The 20,462-nt window shown below is 36.6% G+C and overlaps 1 protein-coding gene and 1 non-coding gene across 2 annotated transcripts; one reads left to right on the top strand and one right to left on the bottom strand.

Annotated features, from left to right (window-relative positions):
* Positions 1–536: 536 nt before the first annotated feature.
* On the top strand, positions 537–643 carry LOC145065232 (small nucleolar RNA R71). The gene has a single exon (XR_013688377.1). It is a non-coding gene; the product is annotated as a small nucleolar RNA R71 (small nucleolar RNA).
* Positions 644–16,492: 15,849 nt separating this feature from the next.
* LOC145063143 (filamentous hemagglutinin transporter) lies at positions 16,493–18,119 on the bottom strand. Its single transcript, XM_079010734.1, has 2 exons — positions 17,805–18,119; positions 16,493–17,213 (listed from the first exon to the last, which is right to left on the bottom strand). Exons 1-2 carry the CDS (start codon positions 17,994–17,996, stop codon positions 16,674–16,676), a joined length of 732 nt encoding a protein of 243 aa, XP_078866860.1. The 5' UTR covers positions 17,997–18,119; the 3' UTR covers positions 16,493–16,673.
* Positions 18,120–20,462: the final 2,343 nt, after the last annotated feature.

Here is a 20,462-nt window from a genome sequence, read left to right as displayed (position 1 = left end):
GTTTTGGCTGATTTTGGTTTTGGTAATTCCCTTGACGGTTGTTGTTGTTGAAATTCCCATTGTTGTTGTAGTTCCCGCCTTGGTTGTAGTTCCGATTGAATGATCGTGGATTATTTTGGAATTGACCATAGCCGTGCACTTGACTGATTTCCTCTTGACTTCTCATGCACTCGTCTGCAATGTGTCCTGAATCTCCACAGCTTACACATATCTTCTGTCCCTACGAAAAAAACACACCTTTCTCTTTGCCTAGACTAGAGAGTAGTAAGTCAAATTTTTTATTTAAAGAATTAATATCAGATTTGACTTCAATTTTCCAGTTTTTTTCTAGTCCAACTGAAGCAACAGATGAAACTGGGTTGTCCCGTTTCTTAGTTGAGTAATTGGTTTTTGAACCATGACTCAACTGCTTCAAGAATCGCCAATCGTCTTCACTATCTTGCATCATAATAGTGCCACTAGACGAGGCATTAATCATGGTTTGATTGGCAGTGTCGACTCCATCATAAAAGAAACGTACAAGTTGCCAACGGGGAAATTCATGATCGGGACATGAACGGAACAATTCCTTGAGGTGTTCAAATGCATCATGAAATTCTTCATTGGGTTTTTGTGCAAAATCTTGTATGGCTTTTCTTATTTCCGTTGTTTTACTAGCAGGGTAAAACTCTTGCAAAAATTTAGTTTTTAATTGCTCCCAAGTAGTAATACTATGGGGGGCAAGAGAAGTGAACCGATACTTAGCTTTTTCTTTTAAAGTGAACGGAAATAAGTGAAGTCTAAAGGAGTCTCTATTAGTTCCTCACGGAGTATCCGTGTTAGCAATTGCAAGGAACTCATAGAGGTGATCGTATGGATCATCAATTTTATGGCCTCTAAAGACGGGTAAGACACTAATTAGTTGTGGTCTTACTTCCACATGATGCTCATTTCCTTCCACGAAGAGTATAGGTGAAGCATCATCATACTCTCCCGGCTAAAAATGAGACGCCACGGATTGTCTATTAGGCTGCGGAAAATAAAGATGAGGGAATTGGTTACCTTCGTTGTAGTATCCTCCATTTGCATTGTTGAATCCACCATTTGGATTCCTTCGATATTGATTCCTAAAGCCTTGATCTCCGAATCCATCGTTGTAGTCATTGTTGCCACCATTAGGGAAATTCTATTTGTTCCAATTATTGTTGTAGTTCTCGTTTCCACCCCGATTGCCTTGATTCCGTCTATTACCACCGTTGTGGTTCCGATTCCAACCAAGTCCATTATCACTTCCTTCATGAAAATCCCAGTCATCCTCGTTACCACCATTACCAAGTTGAGGACCGACATTTCTAGGATTTTGATTTTGATTTCTAACATCACCACCGTTGTGGTTTCCTGCATTGCCTCCCATATTTTGTGCCCAATTTCCTCTGTTCCCACCATTTTGGCCACAGTTGTTTCTATTTGGTTGCGGTTGCACTGGTTGGATAATTGGTGCATCGGCATTGTTGTTATTCCCATTATTCCCATTGTTGTTGTTTGGGAATTGAGGAGCTAGTGGTGGAGGATTGTTGGCTGCATCCTCATGCCCCTCGACCACATCTTCCACAACAACGTTATCTACACTCATAGTGTTGATGTTCCTTCTGGAGACCCGATTTGAGCAAGTTGTTCGTTCGATTTCTGGATCAAATGAAAGCGGTGAAGAGCGTCCGCTATGTCTTGTATGCATGCACCGGTGTGCCTGCACCACACAAATAAAACAAAACGTGAACTGCAAACGAGAATTGAAAATGAAAGTAAAAGACTATAACTACTTAAACACAATAGCTCAAGCGCACAATCTCCCCGGCAACAGCGCCAAATTTTGATCGAGGTCGTTGTCTCAATAAAAAATAAACCCACTAACCTAAGTAGATATGGTAAGTCGGGTCGAATCCACAAGGATTTCATGGTTAAACTTTGTGTCAAAGCAGTCAATAAAAAGAAAAGTATTACTATCAATTGTCACGAAAAAGATTAAAACAAAATTCAAACAAAAGCTTGGAAATTTATTAATTAAAAATAAAAATCTCAATGAGAAAACTAGAGTACTCCCGGTTCAGTTATGGATAGATTCACACACGTTCTTCCCTAGGATCCTAATTCAATTACATAGATGCAATTGGGTTTATTAACTTGTAACACATAGTTTTGGGTACACTAGATGTTCATTCAACTAGTTGTCTTACTCATTTATGTCTAAATGGATTAGGAACAATTAGTGAACTAGCAATAAAATGTCTTACAACTACCTATTACCGCATTAACATTCAATATCATAAGTTGGAATAATATATGTTGATTCAATCACTTGTCTTTATTTCTAAACTAATTGAACTTGGAACACATGATGAATTTGACAATAGACTATCTTAATTATGACATCAAATAATTCATACAACCCAATTTCACTTATCATTACCAAAGATCATCATATGAAGCATAAAATAACAATTGAAATTAATTAGAATCAAGTAATAATCAAGTGTGTTCATCCAAAAGTTATAAACATCACCGGAAGTAACCATAACGGTTTAGCCTTCCATTGAGTTCATAAAACAAATAACTTGATTAAAATGAATAAAATGCATAATAGAATTCATAAACAAACGTAGAATCATCAAAAAAATGTAGCCTAATGATTATCAAAGTATAGAACAAATAAACCTTGGGGAAGAAGAAATAATTCTGGAAAATAAAGAATTGATGAAGATTAACCAATGAAACGATCTTCACTTATAGATTGATGATGAATTGAATCGAATCTTGCCTTGAATCCGGATTGAAATGGAATGGACTTGTGTTTCCAAATGTTTTGAAGGTTTTTAGAAGCCTTAAAAACGCAGGAAAAACTCTGAAAAACACAGGTGGTAACCCTAAAAACGAATGCACAAGTCCCTATTTATATTATTTGACAGAAAAGAGTGAAACTAGGCGATGTGGGACGTTGGACGTCCTTGGAGACGTCTTAGACGTCGTGTATAACGCCCAAGCGTTCTTTGTACGTCCTAACATGCCTTCTGCCTTCCTTGAAATACACTAAAATATGGCCAAAAACGTCAAACGTCTTAGGAGACGTCTTAGACGCCTTCTAGGACGCCCTTCCTTGATTTCCAAACTTTCCGAAACACACCGTTCCAACACGGGACGTCCCTAAAACGCCAAGACGTCCTAGGGGATGTCTTAGACGCCATGTAAGACGCCGACGAGGCTCTCCCTTCTTTTCTGCTCTGAAATAACGACCCAATGCTGACCGTTTGACCTGGACGTCCTAGGGGACGTCTTAGACGCCTGGTGGCGTCCTTCATCTTCCGTGCAAGTTTTGGTGGTCAAAACGACATAACTAGCAGAAACACAAAACATGAAAGTTGTAGCAAATCTTGTCTAGTTTCCATAAATTCTTTACTCATGTCAATCCGAGCTCCATAACTTGAGATATGACCAAACCATTGAAGCATTGTCAATTTTCCCAGCAACGTTTCATCATTCCTTTAGCAATCTGTTTTACTTGCAGGCCGACCACGTTTAGTACAATATATTGACCTACCTATGAAGTTCAACAACTCATCAAAGTAGTGCCATTATTGGAAAATTATACATCAATTCAACATATTTATGACAATTTAGTACATTCATAAAATGGACTTATCAGAATACCAAGACGCACCCTGCAACTGATCGAACAGATCGTCGATCCTCGGAAGTAGATAACGGTTTTTAACCATCAACTTGTTCAACTCCCGATAATCAATGCACATCCGGTGTGAACCATCTTTTTTCCTGACGAAAAGGATTGGCGCTCCCCACGGAGAACTACTCGGTAAGATAAAGCCCTTCCTTAACAACTCTTGGAGCAGGGAGGATAACTCCTGCATCTCAGGAGGCGCAAGGCGATAAGGTGCCTTGGCGATAGGCGCCGCTACTGGAACCAAATCAATCCAGAACTCCACCTGCCCCTCGGGAGGCACACCTGGTAACTCCTTGGGAAAAACATCTGGAAACTCACTCACTATTGGAACCTCATCGATAGAACTCAGTCTCTCAGCAGCAACTTGTGTATCCATTACATACGCTACAAAACCCCTACAACCCTGTTGTAGACTCTACCTCGCTCTGGCAGCCGAGCAGAATGCTGACCCAGATCAGGTACCCTCGCCATACATTATAAGCACTCCCCCACTATGGTATCGTATGGTCACCAAATGACGCTCGCAGTCGATCACAACTCCGAATCGACTCAACTACTCCATGCCCACAAAGCTTAGTGAGCTCCCCAAAATACCACTCTAACACATATTAGCCACTTAAGTCTATAACTCTGTGAACCCTCTGGTCAGTGTGTCTCAGTGGGACCCTCCAGTCCCAACTCTCTTTGGACCCTCTGGCCCTAACTCTGTGGACCCAAAGGTCGTAACTCTGATAACTCTGAATCATGCATATCACATATCACAATAAATCTCTTAAAATAAACAGCATACAAATACACTGGCACATAACTCTAATCCTAACTTTGTGGACCCTCTGGTCCTAGCTCTGTGGACCTTCCGGTCCTAACTCTGATATACACACAGCATAAATCACATAAAAATAGTGCAATGCCACACATAGCATAGATAGCATACAATAACTCTGTCACTTAACTCTGTTACCACTCTAGGTAAAGTATAGTGAGAAGACTCACCTCAGATGTCTCGGTAAATCTCTGACTCGGTAGAAATATGGTCTAGCCTCCACCTAATCACATAAAGTAAATACTCTCATAAATATAACTCTCGAGACTAGACTCAACCCTCTCTTGGCACCCTCAGAAGGGTAAAGACCATTTTACCCCTCTCTTGACACGAAGACCCCATCGTTGACCAAACCCTTCAATGTCAACAAAGTCAACGGTCAAACTTTGACCCGACTTGCCGAGTGCACTTGGGCGACTCGGCGAGTCTACGCGTGTCCACTATCCCTCTAGTCTCGCATGACACGTCGAGTCTTTCCCCTACTCGACGGGTTACACCTGGCATGAATCGCGGGGCCACCCCGACTCAACTCGCCAAGTCCCATTATGGACTCGGCGAGTTCCGCCTTGAACTCCAGTCCTCTATTTCCCTCTGACTCACCGAGTCATTTCCCCCAACTCGGCAAGTTACTCACTGAGTGAACTATGGGAAAACCCTAGCCCAACTCATCGATTCTGTTCTTGGGACTCGGCGAGTTCATGCCATGATCAAGCTCAAATGACCTCCTGAGGTCAGATCCATTCCGCTAACCCATAGATCTGGCCTCCTTAAGCAATATAAACATGTAAAGTCTGGATCTTGATGCCCATGCAAAGACCCAATGGCTCTATATGAAGAAATGGCCTCAAAATGTCACCCTAAGCTCATATTACCCAATGTCACCCCATAAAGATCAAGGAGTTAATGTCTCTGGACCTCTTTGGATCCAGATCCGAAGCCTCAACACAAGAAGGGGCCAATTGCACCATCATTCACACTCTAAATGGGCTAGAAACCCTAACTATCAAGGATTAACACCCAAAACTGAAGAAGGATCGAATATATACCTCAATATGAAGTCCTTAGGCTCTGAAATCCACAGAATAGCACCCTCTTCAGCTCCCTCTTGCCTTGGTCACCTTCTTCTTGCAAAAACACCCACACAAGGATCAAAAATGGCCTCTTCTTCCTCACAAACGCTCTAGATCGCTTAGGGTTTCACTCAGGGGTCTGGTAGCCGCAATTGGTGGCTATAAGCCCCATTAAATAGGTCTTAATCCCCGGGAATTAGGGCTTCATTAAACAGCACGGACTCGCCGAGTCCGGTCATTAACCCGGATGGAATTCGCGACTCTACTCGGCAAGTCTAAGCATCAACTCGCCGAGTCCCTCCAAAATAAAGAATAAATAATGTACCTGGGAATCCGGATGTTACAAGAATAAGTAAAAGAACACATGCGGGCCACGACATCAGGTGTTGCGCGAACCTCCTCTGCTATCAACTAAAAGGCTCTCCCGCGAACCCTTGGTACCTCGACCTTCACTGGTCGGCTCTTTATAGCTCGTATAGCAGTAGGGGAAGATCCCTGTGCTGATCCCTGAAGCAGCTACGGGCACTTGGCCTTTCGATGGCCGGTCTGGTTGCAATGAAAACAGACTGCAAACCCCTTGGGGAAATCCCTCGTCATATGCCTCTCATTGCCACACTTGTAGCTAACACTCGCTCGACACACCCCCTCATGAATCTTGCCGCACTTCCCACAAGTGCGGGCCTTCTGTGGCAGCACCGACTGAAGTTGCCCACCCCGCTCCCGATCAAAAAGAGCGTGCGGGACTTCGAAGAGACATTCAAACTATAATTCGTGAGCAACTGCACGAACATTGTGAAAAGGGGGAAGGGCGGTTGTCCGTGCACTTTCTGGAATTGACGAAAATCTAGTCCAATGCCGCCTCCAAATCTCGAATCAGCGGGATTTGCCCGCTTGGCTACCGGCTAAGATTGTGTCGGTCGCCGATCCCTCCCCTGAGACTCTGCCTCCTCCCTAGCCTGAGTCTCTAGCTCGATCTCCCTCTTTCGGGCATTTGCCTGGAGCTTAGCAAATGAACGATAAGTCGAGTTCGCCATGAACTCGTGAATATCCCTCCTCAGAATGCTCAAATACCAACTCATACGCGCCTGCTCGGTAGACATGTGCTTAGGGCGGAACATCGCCCTTTCATGGAACATCCTCGTAATCATTGTCAATGACTTTGTCCTCTGCTTGAGGGACAGAAACTCCTGGGCCAACTGTTCCCTCTCCGCCGGGGGAACATACTCATCTCGAAACATCCTAGTAAACCTCTCCCATGTCACTCCAATGAGCTCTGCAGAAGTGTAGTTGGCTGTCACAAACTTCCACCAGTCCTTCGCCCCCAAGCAAAGCTGGTTCAGCGCGAAGCATACCCTCAAATGTTCCGAACAGGAACAAGTGTAGAAACACCCCTCGATGTCAGATATCCATCTCATCGCGGAAATCAGATCTTGAGTCCCATCAAACTTTGGTGGCTTCGTGTTGCTGAACTCCCGGTACAGCAACGAGTCACCCCCCTGCGCCCTTGCAGCAGCGACATCTGCGGTGGCTGCAGCAGCATCCGCCTCGGTAACAGCAGCATCCACCTCGGTAACAGCAACATAACGCCATCAAACGTCTTAATCAAGGTGGTCTTAGACCCAAACATCTCTGGAATGGCCTCTCGGATAGATGCGGCTATCTCCTCATGAATCATCCTGTGAATCTCATCATCGCTAACTCCACTACTCTCAGGGTTGTGGCGCGTACCCAGCATGATGTCTCTGAAATATAACACAAAATAATTAGAGACTTGCTCGAGTATACTCACACTCGATCACTCACCCCTACTTGTTCCTTAGCATCCTAAGGATTCGTACTTGGACTGCTCACTGACCCGATGCTTCCAGTAGTACGGGCCCAATACTACCTTCCATGCCGCATATGTATTCACCCCAATTCCTCCTCCTAGGATCCCAGATCGCAAGTGCTCTATATCTCACCGAACACAGACTACTCTCATAAGCTCATTTATGCTACATACTCGTACTCACAGCAAGTCACAGGTAGCAGTAACACCTATGCTAAGGCATCACAAATCAGACCACTCTAGTCCTAAAATATGAATTACCTAGCCTACTCTCTAGCATGCATAACATATCTCATAATATCTCATAAATATCTCATAACACATAAAGTAAGGGTATTTTAGGAAAATCACCGTTCGGGCGTTGGCTGATTGTACACACTGCTCTTTCTCGTTTTTCTCTTAGAGACTCTTACTCGTTTTAGAAAAACCGTTTCTCTTGAAAAAAATTTCAAATCCTCAGTTTGAGTCCAGACATACCCGAAGGTGCATCCGAATCCCTCAAACCAAGGCCCTGATACCAACTTGAAACGACGTAAATTTTCAAACCAAAATTTTCATTTTTCAAACACAATAAAACACATATCACATTTTCTCCAAAAACTTCAAGTATAAAATATCAGTACACATTTCAAAATTTTTTTTTCACAAATCCAGGATGCAACAAAAATATATATCCAACTCAGATGTGTGTGTACAATCAAGTCGGTGCCTTCCCGCAATCCTCAGAAGTACCTGAAACACATAACACATAACATGGTAAGCACGAAGCTTAGTGAGTTCCCTAAAATACCACATATAGCACATCAGCCACTCGAGGCTATAACTCTGTAGGACCCTCCGGTCTATGTGTCTCAGTGGGACCCTCCAGTCCCAAGGCTCGTTGGACCCTCCGGTCCGGTCTCGGTAACACATAACATAGCATATGTATCACACAGACAAAATGCATAACTCAAGTAAGCACATAAGACCCTCTGGCCACACATAAATACCACTCAAGGTAAAGTATAGTGAGAAGACTCACCTCGTAAACTAGCAAGTAACAGTCACATACTCGGAAATCTCGAACTAGCCTCCGCCTAACACATTAGATAAGCGTCTCTAATCAATACTCTACTCATACTCAAATACACCAAAAGTTGTTCTCCCCTTCACTCTAGCCCTAGGAATGGGTAAAAGACCATTTTACCCCTCCCTGATCTCCATTGCTCCATTTAACCAAACCTTAAAGTCAACAGAAGTCAAACTCGAGTCAACAACCCCAGTTGACCTGACTCGCCGAGTGCATTCGTCCGACTCGTCGAGTCCCAACGTTCCTCAGTAGTCTCATGAAAGTCCAGCTCATCGAGTTAACCCCTAACTCGATGAGTTGTCGCATGGTCCAGCTCATCGGGACAAACCCTAACCGACTCGTCAAGTCGGCTCATCGACTCGGCGAGTCCATTCATACTCAATTTGTATTCAAACGATTTCAAGGCATAAAACTCCCTCACACTCTAGATCTAAGCTCTCAAGGCTTGAATATCACGTAAAGCCACGAGCTTTACATTTATGCATGGCACTTTAGGACTAGAAATGCCACGAACATGCTTGAGAAGGAGTTTCTCATTCAAGGAGCTAACATGGCTGAACAAAGCAGGGGACTTTTGACTCTAGGGACCTCACAAGGTCCAAATCTAATGTCTAACTCTAAAAAGTTGCTCAAAACCTTCAAAGTCCCAAAATAAGATGGAAATGAAGCCTTAACTCTAAAATAATGAGATCTACTCATACTAATGGAAAAGATACGAACTTTATACCTTAAACAGAAGCTCCTTGATGTTTAGAAGCAGATCTAACAGCCTTTTCACGATCCTCGCTTGAAATCCTCCCATTCTCTACCAAAAATGCACCAAGGTTTTCAAATAATGGCTCAATACTCTCTCAAAAGCTCAAGGGGGCGATTAGGGTTTCTCTCAGTGAAGGGAAGTAGATTGGCAGCCGCAAATGAGGCTATAAGTGTCCTTATATAGGCCCCAAACCCGGGGACTTAGGGGTTTCCACTCACAGCGCCTACTCGGCGAGTCGACTCTCGGACTCGTCGAGTAGATCATTAAAGCCATATGGCCACACCCGCCTCTACTCGGCGAGTTGTAGCACCAACTCGTCGAGTAGATCAATAAACCTCAAAAATAAATTAGTAAAATAATATACCTGGGAATCCGAATGTTACAATTACAGTCATCATGTTTTCACTATGAATAATAAAAATATAGCACATGAGACACCAATACTAATAGACTGATAGTATGTCATGTCATTGGAAAAAGACATTGACCATAGTCTGCATGTAGGAATACATTTCTCACATACCTTTTTTAGACAAGAAGAAGAAGAAAATATATAACTTGAAAGACACAAACAAATGCACACACTTTTTTTTCTGTTTCATTTTCCCAACCAATGGAGATAGGGAGTGTTAACTTTCTTTTTCCCATTCGTTTTTTATTTAATATGTTAAAAATAATATGTGAATTAATTTATTTCCTTATCATAAGACCTAAGCTTTTTATTTTTTAATTCATTTAAACAACCAACTAATTTACTCTAAACCTTAACATTGATTCTTTAACATAAAAGCCCTTAAGTTTTCACAAAAATGTCGGTTTTACCCTTGGACGTGTTTTATGTCCAGTAAAGCCCGAAGTTTTGTTTAATTTGTTCATTTTTACCCTGTAGCCGGTTTCCAGGTAACCTACCGGTTACCTAATGCTAGTAAAGCCCTTAAATTTTCAAAAATGTTCGGATTTACCCTTAAGTTTTTAAAAAATGTTTGGATTTACCCTTACATTGATTATTATTATTATTATTATTATTATTTTTATTATTATTATTATTATTATTATTATTATTATTATTATTACTATTATTATTATTATTATTATTATTATTATTATTATTACATTTTTAATTGTATAAAAATGGTAAATCTTATCTATAATCGAGTGTTTTTATTGAGGTTTTCTAATTACGAGGGTTTTATAATTATTACGTTATGTTTCTAATTAATGAATATTTATTTTGCTTATCTATTTAGTATGATGTTTGATAATAAATATATATTTATACTTGGTAAAATGTACAAATACATATAATTATATCTTTTATATAATATAAACCATATAAATACATATTTTTATATTTATATGTATATAATATATTTTTTTATGAAATAAATATATATTTATACTTATACCTACTAAATACAAATAAATACATTTTTAATATATAAATACATTACTATAGGAATACATGGGCATTCAAATGTATATATAACTATTAAATACAAGTATATATATTTTTAAAAATATATTTATATTAGTAAAAATATTTTTATACATTTAAAAATGTATTAAAAATAATAATAATAATAATAATAATAATAATAATAATAATAATAATAATGATAATAATAATGATAATAATAATAATAATAATAATAATAATATGTATAAAAATGTATTTAAAACGTATGAAATATTTTTATACATTTAAAAATGTATGTATAAAATATTTTTATACACTTAAAAATGTAATAATAATAATAATAATAATAATAATAATAATAATAATAATAATAATAATAATAACAACCAAGGTAAGGGTAAATTCGAACATTTTTTAAAAACTTAAGGGTAAATTTGAACATTTTTGAAAATTCAAGGGTTTTACTGGCATTAGGTAACCTAGGTAACCGGTAGGTTACCTAGAAACCGACTACAAGGGTAAAAATGAACAAATTAAACAAAACTTCGGGCTTTACTGGACATAAAACACGTCCAAGGGTAAAACCGACATTTTTGTGAAAACTTAAGGGCTTTTATGTCATTTTCCCTTTGCCCATACTTTTATTTATTTAAGTATTATATACAAATAAATGAGTACAATTAAACTCCATGAAATTATTTTATCAGCTTGCAGACGTTAAAAACAAGCAACCTTCTTCTTACAAACTGTAGACATTTGGTCAACTTCTTCTCCTATAGATGTATGCAAATATGGTCCACAAACTACACAAATTTTACCTTTTAAAAAAAATAACACCAAAATAATGGTTAAAATTTTGAGAATCTAAATATAAAATATTTTTAATAAACACCTAAAATGAAAAGCATAAAAATTGTCTCAACTTGTTTCTATAGTTTCTATTGAGACTTCACACAACAACCTAAACCTCTTGAATTCGATCATGTCTTCTCCCAGTTTTCTTTTATAAATAGCCAACTATAGTCATTTTATAATTACTTATTCATCTCTTTTCTAAAAAGTTATACAAATATAAATGTATGCAAATATGGTCCACAAAGTGCACAAATTTTATATTTTTAAAAAACAAATAACACCAAAATAATGGTTAAAAATTTTGAGAATATAAGTATAAAATATTTTTAGTAAACACCTAAAATGAAAAGCATAAAAATTGTCCCAACTTGTTTCTATAGTTTCTGTTGAGACTTCACACAACAACCTAAACCTCTTGAATTCGATCATGTCTTCTCCCAGTTTTCTTTTATAAATAGCCAACTATTGTCATTTTATAATTACTTATTCATCTCTTTTCTAAAAAGTTATACAAATATAAATGTCAATCGGACAACAAGTTACGATGCATTTGACAACAAGTTGCACTACAAATTGTTTGTAAAAATATTCACCTTATTGATATGGGTTCTCAAGTCTTAAAAATACATAAAACCATATATTTTTATTTAACACATTATATTCATATAATTAATAATTATAGTTGCCTATTATAGAGTGTATAAAATCAATTTGCAAATGTATTTTGATAAATGACTCATGGTTAACTAAGAGATCAATAAAAGGTGTGCGGTTAACCATCTCTCAAATTGATGTGGAGTTAGTCGGCAAATGTATTATGATAAATGTCTTGTTTAAAAGGGTGATGGGTATTGGAGAGAAAACTTATGTTGAAAAATTACTTGTTCTCCCTCATTATTAGGCACCAAATGTGGACCTGATGGAGACTTGAAAAATGGCAACAAGAAGATGCAGAAACTGAGATTAACTCATGTGTATTCCATGTTGTGGTTGATTTGGAAAGAACAAAATGTCATTGTTTTCGGAATAAACAAAGAGTGGCTATGATTATGGGGGACACCATTACAATTTACACTTTTAGTTGATAAAGAATAGGTCTAAATTAAATTTGGTTGATTGGTTTAGGTGGTGTATTGAAAGATATTGTATGCTCAAGAATCATATTAAAATGATATTGCAAATTAACATATGATATTAAATGGTCACACTAACAACAACTTGATACAATTGATTATTTATTAGAAATTGGTTTTAATAAATATTCATACTCTTATATTTAATTGGAAAATATTTATTTCATGGAAATGTATAATATTTCAATGACAAGTAACATTATGTTTCATATGGTATGAATTAATAAGTCATGTACAACATTTTGGACAAGATAACTCCTTTTGTATTTTACCAAAAAGTTCAAGTTTATATTTTATAAAATAGCTTATAAAATTACAAACTTCATCTTCCTTTTTATTAAGAAAGTCGTAGCTTTCTCCATGGATGAGAAGTGATGGTGTTTTGATTATTTTAAAGGAAAAGAATTTGTGGCTTGTAAGCATGGGGGGACATGTAGCCTTAGGTATATGGAGTGCATAATGTGTTAATAACTTATGAGTAACACACTTACTTTATGAAGGCTTGAAGAGGCTTCAATTTGGTCACTCTCTAAAGACCAAAACCATATACTCTATCCTCTATCTCTCTCTTAAATTCTTCTTTCCAAGTGTTAGAGCTCTTAGTTACTTGCATCTTTTGCTCTCTTGAAGATAGAACTTGATTTTTTATCTTTAAGCTTAATAGTTGATCAAAAAGACTAGCATCTTTACATCAAGTTGGATCATTGTTGGTTTCTCAAAGGTTTATCCTTCTCCATCAACTTACAAGCCTTCCCTAGAGGAACTAAAGGCAACAAAGGTTGTTATTTCTTCATATATTATATGTTTGGTATTTTCTTTCCATTTCTTGCAAGATGATCCTTGGTAGGTTGTAACTAGTTTATAATTGTTCAAAATATTAAAGTCTTTTGTTGCTAAAATATCATGTTTTTGAAATTATTTTGAACTAAAACCCAACAATTAGTATCACAACCACCTTGCAAGTTTGGTTAGATTTTATGTTTTTTTTTTTTTTTGAAAATCTTAGTTTTTGAAAAATATGGATAACTTGTTTTTGTATAAAAATGAGTTCATGCATATTTTCTATCACAACTTTATAATTGTTATTTTTGTGACAAAAGTTTACAAGTATTTTTTTCACTTAAAGTTGTCTTAGAAAAATAAATGTTGTTTTATGTTTATATGCATTTTAGAGTGTATAAACAAACCATAGACCACTATAACACATCATCACCCAATGAATATTTGATATGTACTCGACAAGGAAAAACTCAACCACTCTAATTTTTTGGATTGGCACAAGAATTTAATAATAATTTTGAAACAAGAAAAGAAAGACTATGTCCTTGAAAGTCAAGTTCCCGAAGAGCCACCTTTTGTTCCAAAGGTTGCTCATCATGCATGGCTTAAGCATGTTGATGATTCACTTGATGTTTCATACCTTATGCTTGCTATCATGATTCCTAATCTTCAACGGGATCTAGAAATCTTTACTGCCTTTGACATGATTGAATATCTTAAGCAAATGTTTGGTCAACAAGCTATGATTGAAAGGTTTGAAACTGTTCGAGCTCTTCCTGGCTGTAAAATGGAGGAGACTGGGAATGTGAGCACATATGTTCTCAAGATAAAAAGCTATCTGGATCACTTGGAGTGATTGGGCTCTCCATATCCACTAGACTTGGCCACAAACTTAATTTTGAACTCATTACCTAAGTTTTATGATACTTTCATCATGAACTACAACATGAATGGGTGGGATAATCCTATCTATGAGTTACATAGGATGCTCAAAACTGTAGAGAAAAACATCCCAATGAAAACCCCCCAAGTGCTCATGATCCACGGACAAGTCAAGAAGAAGAAGTAATACGAGAACTTCAAAAGGAAGCAATAAGATAGAAATGGAAAATGGGAAAGAGCTCCCCAAAACTCACCACCAAAAAAGAAGAAGAAGGTCGCCAGAGATGACACATGCTTCGAGTGTGGAGTTGTTAGACACTGGAAAAGGAATTGTCGTAAGTATCTTGTTGGGTTAAAAGAAAAAAAAAGGTTGGGGAACGCACTTCATATATATCTATTTTCATGATTAAAAATGGATTATTTACTTTTTCATCTAACACTTGAGTATTTGATACTGGTTGTGGAACTCATATATGTAACTTGTTGTAGTGGTTCAGAAAGAGTAAGGAGTTGAAAACAGGTGAAATGGTGCTACATGTTGGCAATGGAGCACAAGTTGCGGTCCAAGCAATAAGACATTTTGATTTATGTTTACTATTGGGTCTATACTTGACATTTTGATTTATTCTAGTTTCTCTTTTGAGAAAATATGGTTTTAATTTTCAATTTGTTGATGACAATATTCAATCATTCTTGAATGAATATTTTAAGGCTAGACCAATAAATGGAATTTATGAGTTGAACCTAGATGACACCTCAAACAATAAGTCTCTTTATCTTGTTAACACAAAAAGGCTCAAACAAGATTTGAACCAAACATGTATCATAATATTGTCTGATTTTGACCATGAGATAGGAAAAATTCCCACAGAAGAAACCATCATTCTACCTTGGTACGCTTAACCACAAAGTTCTTATAAGATCTGCTACCTTCACAATTGTATATAAAATAGTGATTTAATTTATTGTTATTTTTTTTATTGTGAACAATGTTTTATTAGAATATTGCATTAAAATGGTTTTTTTTTATTATTTTTATTATTTTTTATATTTTTTATATGTTAAAATGACAAATTAATATAAAATAACATTTTTTTTCATTTTTTTTTCTCTATAATACGTGGTAAAAAATGTATCACCGTTACGCCTTTTGATACTCAAGTTAACTAGAATGCTCCACGTGTAGGAGCTAGCCATGTCAGCCAAAGTGCCAAACACCCTTCCAGATGACACTCACCGAAGTTAGGAAATGGTGTTCACTACACACTTACCAGGAGGAAAAAAGAGATAGAGGGTGGAAGAAGAGTGAAATAGAGAGAGGGAGTCTCTCCCTTGTGATTGTTTGTAGCCTAACTCACGTCAATTCACTCCACTTGCATCTCACTAGGTATAAGAAATGGTATTTCAGTGGTCTACTAGTGACTTGGTTGCCACATCAACTCATAGACCACTCCGTATAGTCTCACTTCACTAGGTATAAGAAATGGTATTTCAATGGTCTACTAGTGACTTGGTTGCCACATCAACTCATAGACCACTCCGTATAGTCTCTCTGATGTTCTTGGTGTGGTGATTATGTGACAAAGTCGTGGTCATTGTATGCATACCATAATAATGTGGGATGAAAAGTTGTAGTATTTTTGGTAATGATGTTGCAAGCATACCAAAAAATATTTCTTACAAAAGTACTTTTGTTTCAAATAAACTTTACCATTGTGAAAACATGATTTTTAGTAAAATAATATATTTCTATCGACTTAAAAAAAGGATCTTATCTCCATCACGAACTGCAAAAAAAGTCAAATAAATTCAGTTATACAATCTCCAGCTCCATTAATTCCCGCGTCACCATTTGACTATTCTCAAGGTTACACCTTTAATTTAACATTTCCCATTTTAAAACATTTTTTTATCATTTAAATTCACACGACCAGAACATTATCAAAAGTCCACTACTAAATATCTGTAACGAAAAGCCATAATTAATGCAAGATGAAATGTCACAAACTTTTCCTACTCATCATCTGATGTGCTCAGCACATAAAATATTCCAAACAAACTAAATAAAATAAAATAAAACTTAACATCACAATCATGAATCTCATCAGAGAAAGTATGTGAATTTCATCATGAGTTATTTTCTTTTAGGATTTAAGGAGATAAATATAAAGTTTAAAAAGAAGAAATTAAAATATCCTTCACAATGTGTACATAGAGGATTGATTTTCTTTATAACTAAATCAAAACCTATTTCTCCCCTCCCCTGTTTTCTATTTTATCATTTACAAGAATATTAGTTAATTAAAATTTAAAGTAAAATTACTAACTCATATCATATATCTTAATATCATATGGAGATGTTAAGATCGATTCGTGGTTTCTTCATGGATGTAGGTGAAGGAACAGTCATATTGCAACGAGGACATCTAGGGTTGCTACGTGAAATAAGCACATACAGCAAGCAACTAGGGCATCCAGCAGCATAAGCCTGAGAAGATCGTTCGTTATCATCATCATCATCGATAATCATGGTTTCTTTCATGGAGGATGAAGAATTTGAGGTAGGAGATGAACATGACTTTGAGGTTGAAATTGAAACTGATCGTTTCTTGAATGTTTCTCTTTCTGCTCGTTCAAGTGCGAATTTGACTTTATCAAGAGTGCAAACACTTCTGTAAGCAGGAGGTGATGATGATGATGATGATAAATTGACAAGGTTGAGATCTAAGCTTGAATCATCGAACAGGTTTAATGGTTTTTTTGAAGATGGAGGAAAGTTGAGGTCCTGAAGCTTTGATACTGTTTGATCGTTGTGGTTCTGGTTTTGATCCGATGATGAAGAAGATGTGTTGGGTGATTTGCATCTCTGGAGATAAACTTTCCCTGACTGAAAAGTAATTCATCATCAGTTTGAATCGATTACATGAATAAAAAAGTAAGTATATTTGGCATTAATGGAATCAACAAATGGATAACTACAGAGTTATTACTGCATCAGAATTCAGAAACAAGTACACATCAATGACTGCCATTAATGTTGCATTCCTAACAATCTGCCCCTACTAATTACGAACTACACTTTCCAAACGTTTTTATATTAATAAATTGGAGTGCATCATTAATTGCTCTTCAAACCTTGTTCATACATGCACAGAAATGAATGACTACAAACAACTCACATAATTTTAGAATCCATAATTTAATGAAAACGATCGTTCCTCATTCCACAGGAAACATTTACCAATACCTTTTTTAAATTACCACGCAATAGAAAACCAATCGTCTCTGTTAAATTAGGTCAGAATTCATTCCAATTGGTATTCATATCAGCAAAAATGGCATGATTAACAAAACAAAACAAAACGACGATTAATGATCGATTGATCAATTAAAGATAGAGAGCTAGAACTTAAAAAAAGCTTGAAGTAGAGTAAAATTAGGTCTGAATTCTGAAACAAGTAAAGTAGATATAATTCACCTTTAAATCGAGACGTTTTTCAAATCCGGAAGGAACATGTAAGTCGAGGTCCAGTTCCTTGGAGGAATCATGGTCGCAACCACCACCGCCTCCGAGCAAGTCACGAGTAATAAGAGCCGTTGATTTAGAATCATTCATTATTCCTTGCTGCTGATTCATTATCGTACACAGATATGTTACGTCGGTGACCATTCCTTTTCCAATGAAGCTAAACAAACAGGTCGGAGAGATACGGCGGAGATAGGGCGGAGGAAGTTGAAGATAGGGCGGAGAGAGAGAGAGAGAGAGGGATTGAATTTGGGAATGAATAATGTAGTCCGTTACATGTGTCTATATAGGGGAGGGTGGAAGAGAGGAGACCATAATTATTGCTAGTAAATTTGCAATTAATGAATACCTTCTCCCTCGTATTATTATTATTGATCAAATATTAAAATCTACTCCAACCATTAACTACATTAGATATGTTTTTTATTTTCGTAATAAAGTATAACACATCATCTATAAATATAACATTTAATACCTATAACATAATAAAAAAAATTAATAATAAATAAATGTAATACGTGACAAAATAATCGTGCTAATTAACGGCTTAAAATGAGTTTGGGTTACAATAAATAATTTAATGTACTACTTGAAGCATGCCGGTTTGTATTGATAGAGGTACATCTAATATGTAATATAGACTTAGTATGTTAATCAAGACTAATGATTTGTGGGTGAGTGGGGTGTGTGTTGGGAGGGGGGTGGGGGGGGGGGGGGGGGGGGAAGGGGGTTCTTGGAAATTAAACTATATGGTATGACTTTTTCATATTTCAAGTTTTCTCAAGTTTTCTCAATGGGACCTAAAATTTAAGTTGTGGTTATTAAAATAAGAGTCGTTCCATCTTTTGTGACTTTAGATTAAAACATAAGTGATGGTCATTTGTGAGTTTTTAGAAGTATTAATGTTTTTCCTTATTTTCATCTGAATGATTCTTGAGAGAAGAATGAGAGAAATTATTTGTTTTTAAGGAACAAATGTGATTTTATTGTTGGATATTTTGATCTAGTTGAACTGTTGAACTCTTCGCTCAAAGGACCCTCCTATGATATATTCCTTGATTATATGCTTAACATGAGTTCCAAGGTTTAGAAATGGTGAAATCTTCATGAAAGAATTAAGTGGTTCAAGTAAAGTTAGTAAGGTGATAGAACCTAGATTACAATATCTTATATTCACTCAACTAAAGAAACCCATATCAGTTAAGAGTGAAGCTTCTTTTCGAGTTTTAAACAATAGAGAATGAATATTTTGATTCTTGTTAATTAAATAATTTGTGATATAAAAGGGTTAGGTAAATTTTTTGAACTAGTTTACTATGTGAGTGGCATGTGTAATTCTAAATGGGGATTGAAACACTTTATGGTACAATTCAAGGTTTATTTTTTTTGGATACACCTTTGATTATTAATTGGTTTCCACTGATTTTTTTTCTTTGTACAATATCTAACACCCTACAACTTATCATATTATTGATTAGCAAACAAAAATATAATATTATTGTAAATTGTAATAATGTAATGTCCAATAAGAAAGCCATGTCCACCATACAATAAAAATGTAAACTACTCCAAACATGGGTTAAAAAACCATCACAATGTCATTGATAAGTCAATATAAATAAAGTTATCCATGATCTAAGAATTTAGATTAATAAGAAAGCCATGTCCACCATACAATAAAAATGTAAAGTAGTCCAAGCCATGGGTTAAAAAAACCATCACAATGTCATTGAGAAGTCAATATAAATAAAGTTATCCATAATCTAAGAATTTGGATTTTCTAGACATGAAGATGAGTCATGTATGTATATCAAAGCTAGTGGGATTATTCACGCTTTCATGAGAACATAAACATGATAACTACCTATGTTGCACCTGCGATCTGGCCAATTCTTGAATTCTTCCTGTCATCCAAAGGAAACTCGACCGAAACTGACGAAACCTCATTAAGAAAACTCCATAACCCCTAGCACTTTGACGATAGCCTGCTACCCTTTCCTTCCTGCAAGAAAGACCGAACCAATAGCCCTACATACTTGAACCGTATATTCTTCTAAAATACAACGTAGAAACCTGAAGTCGAACTGTTTCATGAACCTCTAATCAAAATACCTGGTTCTCCCCCAGTTAGGGTTTATACTATCACCGACTGTTGTCCACAATTATCTAAATCTTAAACCTACCCAACTGATATATTTCATCCTTGATTTCTAGAGTGCCTAAAACAAAAGAAATGAACCTTTATGATAACTATCAGCCAACTCCAAGGAAACTCTGAATCTCAGATGGAGACCTCAAAACCTCCCACTACATAAATTCCCTGATCTTGTCTGTGCCGACCAAGATGCCATTTTGGTTGACGAGGTATCCAAAGAACCGGACTTTCACGCAACCAAGACTTGCATATGAAGAATTTGGCATATAACCTCTCCATCTTCACAACTTCAAGAACATCTTGTTGGTGTTCAAGCAATAACTATTACAAACCCAATAAAACACTAATTCTTTGGCTATAAATAAATGGTCTAGCTACACAACTCGTCCACAAATTCCCATCAAACAACTCATCATAATCATACAAAAGGAATCATTCTCATAACTAAATCACAC

This window comes from Lactuca serriola, chromosome 7, assembly GCF_051521515.1.
Source record: "Lactuca serriola cultivar US96UC23 chromosome 7, Lser_US96UC23_V15, whole genome shotgun sequence".
NCBI lineage: Eukaryota > Viridiplantae > Streptophyta > Magnoliopsida > Asterales > Asteraceae > Lactuca > Lactuca serriola.
The sequence above is the reverse complement of the archived record's forward strand: the minus strand, read 5'-3'. Positions and strand labels throughout refer to the sequence as shown.

Coding starts and splice junctions, on each gene's coding strand:
- LOC145063143 (XM_079010734.1), bottom strand. CDS start 17,996: ATGGTCACCGACGTAACATATCTGTGTACGATAATGAATCAGCAGCAA. Junction 17,214..17,804: donor AAAAACGTCTCGATTTAAAG/GTGAATTATATC, acceptor ATTACTTTTCAG/TCAGGGAAAGTTTATCTCCA.